Raw genomic sequence first — 5,112 nt, 5'->3', positions numbered from 1 at the left:
AATTATGTCCCCACTGGATGCAACAAATGCCTCGTTTATAATGGGTTTTAATGGTTTTGTCTCGTCGCTCCGGCCGGACAGGGCATCACAGTTTAGTGGGGGCGTAACATTTCCGTCACACGCTTGAGGTATTCAGCCAATCACAATGCACTGCATAGCTGGCCAATCACAGCACACCTCGCTTTTCAGAAAGATGAGCTTTGTAAAAATCGACTTGTTTCAGAAAGGCAGGGCAAAGAGGAGAAACAATAATGTACAGTATGTGGAAAATAATGTTTTTTGAACTTTAAACCACATAAACATTTCATTACACCAAATACACAAAATAATGTTATTTTTAGCAACATCATATGACCCCTTTAAAATTGCCAGAGACTGGTTGTGATTGGAATCAAGTACAATCACAGAGACAATTCAATTCATTACCGTTTCCGCGATTTTGTCATGTTTTTTTACTTCTTTGGGTTAATTGTTGAATGGTTTTCCCTTTCTTTTTCTTTTTGAATGTTGGTTATTATTTGAATATTGCAAACCATATGGTTATGTTGGGTCTTTATAGGTTTTGCTGCTTGAAATTAAATTTGCACTTGGAACGTGAGTAATGTTTCCTGGGTTTTGATTTGATTTGATTCATCTCCTTTCTTGTTTATTTGTAACTGGTGGTTTTTATTGAGCTATCCGGATTTAAGTAAATTGACAGGGATTTAACCTTGTCTGGAGCCCAAACTTAACACAACTAAATAAAAATTATCTGGTAATGTAGGAAGCCAGGGGCACCACCGTTACAGTAACCTATTACATTTCCAAAGTAACCTTCCCAACACTATTATTACATGATTACCTCACCTGTTCCACATCACCTTATTTAAATCGTTACATCCATATTAGTTTTAAATTGCCCCTGTCCCAAACTTCTTTTTTGGAACGTGTTGCAGTCATCAGATTTTGAGTGTATATTTTCAAAAATACATTACATTCATCGATCCACTTCTGCATATTATTAATTTGAAATGACATTAGGATATGTCCCCACAACCTTCAAATTGGCTCTTATTTAGCCTCTCGTGACTCCCCAGCGTGAGAGTTCCTGTCTAATGGCTCCACTGAAAGAGATCAGCGCTGCTTTAGATGCCCCATATCCTGCGAATCCAGAAAGTGGAACTTCTCCTGAAGGAAACCAATGATTGATTTCAAAGCTGTTAGTGCTTATTGGTATTTTATACTCCTTAATGGACCTAGGATATATGTTTTGTAAGAGACTATTCAGTACCTGAGGTCTACAAAACTGCATGTTTACAAAAACATTTACCTGCCATACTTGATATACTGATGAGTCGTCCTTTTGATTGCCGTATCAGAGGCAGAAAGACTTGTGTAATTTCCACACTACCAATAAAATTCACATCTAAGCATTTTTTATATATTTTAATTGGCAGAATTTCTCCATCACACAAGTATCCCAGCACTCTGGCATTGTTCACTAGTGCCCAGAGACCTGCCCAGAGACAAGTCATGAAAAATAACATTAATTCACTAGTCCGTATGTATACTACTAAACTTTAAACCGTAACATTTCTTCATGATTGTTAGTAAAGCTTATTGCCACTATGAGAGAGGTTGCCAGGGCATTGCTATGTGGTTGCTACAGTGTTCTGAGTGGTTTGTAGCCTGTTGCTAAGCAGTTTCTTGGGTGTCCTGGGTTGTTATAGGCCTTGCTGGGATATTTTGGGTTATGCAGTTTCTTTGGCATTCTGATCTACTATGCGGTTGCTAGGGTGTTTTTTGGATAGTTGCTAGAATGTATTTCTAAAAGGTCGCATGAGTGCTCTGGGGTGTTGCTTTGCAATCACTAGGGTGCTCTTTGTGATTGCTATGCATTCGCTAGGGTTTTTAGGGTGTGACTGTTATGTGGAGTTACTAGGGTGTCTAGGTGTTATTGGGTCATTGTTAAATAGTTACCAGTCTTCTTAAGGTTATTGCTAGTTTTTCTAGGTTGCTAGGGTTTCTGAGTAGTTGCTAAGTGGTTGCTAGGGTGTTCTGAATAGTTACTGGGGTGTAATAAAGTGTTTAAGTGGTTATTTGCTAATGTGGTGCTCTGTGTAATTGCTAGGATGTTGCCAAAAGTGTTCTGAGGGTTGCTATGCAGCCATTATGGTGTTCTTGGTGGCTTTTAGCATTTCCATGTGATTGCTATGCAGATTCTAAGCATCTTGTTGTCTTCAGAGCACCTTTATCATTTGGTTTCTGCGTAGACCTGCGTTCGCTTTTCTTGTTATTTACACTACATACGCAAATTGGTGGGTGGGGCTAAACAGGCAGTGATGTAGAATCGGTAGGCGGAGCTAAACAGGCAGTGATGTAGAATCAGTGGGCGGGGCTAAACTGATAAACTGAGGCAGTGCTGTAGAATGTGTAGATGGGGCTAAACAGGCAGTGATGTAGAAGCAGGCATTGATCATCTTCTGCGGAGGCGGTGCTTATCCACACTATTACATCATAGAGTAGAACATTCCACAAGCTGTTGTTTTGACAGACTGCCTTCAATATAAGCTGTTTTTAGACTTAAGAGAAAGATTTGAGTTCTAAAACTTACATAATGTTTTTATAGTACACTGACCTGATGTCAAAAGATCAAGGGAATGTTGATTTCTCAGTTCATGACTTCTTTAAGGTGTTGCTGTTAAGTAGTAACTAGGGTATTCTGGGCGATTGCTAGGATATTCCTAAGTGGGTGCTCTGGGAAGTTGCTATGTGGTTGCTAGAATGTTCCATATTCTTGCTAAGATGTTTCTTAATGGTAACTACGGTATTTTGGCTGGTTGCTAGGGCTTTTTAAGCAGATGCTATGAGTTTAATGCTTGAGTGTTCTATATAGCTGCTAGGATATTGCTAAGTGGGTGTTCTGGGTAGTTGCTGTGCAGTTGCTAAGGAGTCCATGGTGGTTTTAATAGCATTCATTCATTCATTATAAATGAAAAGACTCGAGTCTTTATGAGATTGTAGTCTCTGGATATGGTTCAGATCTCTTCTTCAGTGTAAGTCAGTGAGGTTTTCTCACCTGTTTGGCTCTGGATGTACTGGTGTGCCTGTGTGATCTGGCTGCTGTTGGTGATGTCTAACTGTAGGACGGTGAGGTTTGGTGATGCAGCTTTCTTAAGCTCCAGAGCTCCAGGACTGAGTTCATCCAGAACCCCTGCAAACACCCTCAACCCTGTGCTGTCTAAAAACCTGGCCAGATCATGACCAAAACCCGAATCACAACCTGTGAGACAAACACACGTTCAGTTTCGCCGCATATTCCACAATTCCAAAGCATTATGGGTAGTATTGGGTAGCCGTCATTGAAAGCATGTAATAATGTAGCAGCTCATATTTGTTTATCATTTTAATCTGTACAGAAGCCAGTCTGTGTCAAGTGACATCACAAGAATGCAGTGATTTATGGTCTTATAGAAACCAGTGCAGTTAACCTTACTGAGATACAGTAAGTACAAAGTGGCAGAGAAATATTGATTTACTGGGTCAAACATGTTCACATTTCATTGCATAAAGACAATTTTGGGACCAATTATTTTGTATGTACAGTGACATTTTTTCATGACTATTAAGAACATTTACCCCCAAAATCATATTCTCATTACCATAATACTGTATTTACTGCTTCAATTATTTTTTTATCAGCCTAAAGACATTAGGGTTTTTTTTTTTTTTTTAATTTATATATATACTGTTATTTATATAATTTATATATACTGTCAATGCTGATAACATTACTATATTGATTTTTTGACTGTAAATTCAGGACTGTAAATTTGGGAGGAATGCCATAAAACAATGTCACAATGCAAAAAAAAAAAAAGTCCTAAAATTAGGCTTCATTTCTTAATACAAGCTGTAATTTCTTATTTTATATCTAACTCTTGATTTAGTTCGTTTTTGAGAGGTTTAATGAGATTCACCCTTCTAGAATCAGTGAAAGACAATTTATATATATTGAGATTCATAATGTATACAAATGCACAAACAGAATTTCGCCAATAATGCACAGAAGCAAACAGGACAGTGTCTTACCTGTGATCAGTACCGCCTTGTTTTGGGTAGGCAAGATGACCCCTTCTCTCCCTACATAGTGGATGCCACTACACAGCACACTCACAAGGCCTACTTTAAGAGCACTTGAATGGACCAAACAGCTCAACGTCACTCCAGGAACCACGAGCAGCACCAACCACCTCACCGACCGGCCCTCAGCAACCCGCAGAACCAGCAGCCCAACACAGACCACCAGCAGCAGATCGTATAGAAACCCCAGACAGCCTTCTACAATCCCCTCCATTTCTACACCACGCGCAGAAATGAAGCAGCCAGTGCTATCAGGAGATCTAGAAAGGCGCCGGAGATTACAATCGGTCTATTGCGCTCAGCTGGTTTGTTGAGTGTGTGAATCTTGTAAATCTTTCAGGTTTTGTGCTTCACACTGCACACAGACATGAATCCCACCCTCAACCAGTGCATATCATATTTTGTATATTTAGGCATGTGTAAACATGCCTACGGCTGTAGAAAAATTGGGCTGGAGGTGAATTATATCATTTTATTATATACAACTCTAGTCCATGTTTCGTCTTAAAAAAAACAAACAGCTACATTGAAACAAACGGAAACTATAAAATAAAAGGATATGGATGATAAAATGTAATGTGCTTTTAACAACATAATTGGATGCATTAATCTGATGAACTGCAAGATTGCACTTGTCTCTCAAAGGTCTTTTGGCTTGACAGCATTTCAATAGACATTTGGATCTACTTTCATAACCACCAAGCTTTAGTATCAAGTTCAAGTAATTCTAGATGGACTTTGGACAGAAATAAGATTCAAGTTTCCAGGTGAGCTGATTTGGCAATACGTTCATTTCAGGTAACTGTGACTTTGTTTCTAGAGAGTATGAGGTGGAAAAAGGAGGATCCTCTAAAACAGCTTGTGCAACCAATTAGGGATCTGGTGCTGGTCTATGTAATGTAGGTTGACCATACATGCCATTTTCCCAGGACGCGTCCTGGGAAGGATTTCTATATTGCCTAAAATATCTAGGTTTTGGCTTTGTTTGCA

At 39.0% G+C, this 5,112-nt stretch overlaps 1 protein-coding gene across 1 annotated transcript; it reads right to left on the bottom strand.

The window, feature by feature from the left end:
* Positions 1 to 1,054: 1,054 nt before the first annotated feature.
* Positions 1,055 to 4,336, bottom strand: LOC107679957 (estradiol 17-beta-dehydrogenase 2-like). Its single transcript, XM_016475687.1, has 4 exons — positions 4,072 to 4,336; positions 3,053 to 3,262; positions 1,310 to 1,498; positions 1,055 to 1,167 (listed from the first exon to the last, which is right to left on the bottom strand). The coding sequence occupies exons 1-4, from the start codon at positions 4,334 to 4,336 to the stop codon at positions 1,055 to 1,057; spliced, it is 777 nt and encodes a 258-aa protein (XP_016331173.1).
* Positions 4,337 to 5,112: the final 776 nt, after the last annotated feature.

Source organism: Sinocyclocheilus anshuiensis, unplaced genomic scaffold (assembly GCF_001515605.1).
Source record: "Sinocyclocheilus anshuiensis isolate Anshui unplaced genomic scaffold, SAMN03320099.WGS_v1.1 scaffold528, whole genome shotgun sequence".
Classification (NCBI taxonomy): domain Eukaryota; kingdom Metazoa; phylum Chordata; class Actinopteri; order Cypriniformes; family Cyprinidae; genus Sinocyclocheilus; species Sinocyclocheilus anshuiensis.
Note: the sequence above shows the minus strand (reverse complement) of the source record. Positions and strands in the feature narration are given on the sequence as shown.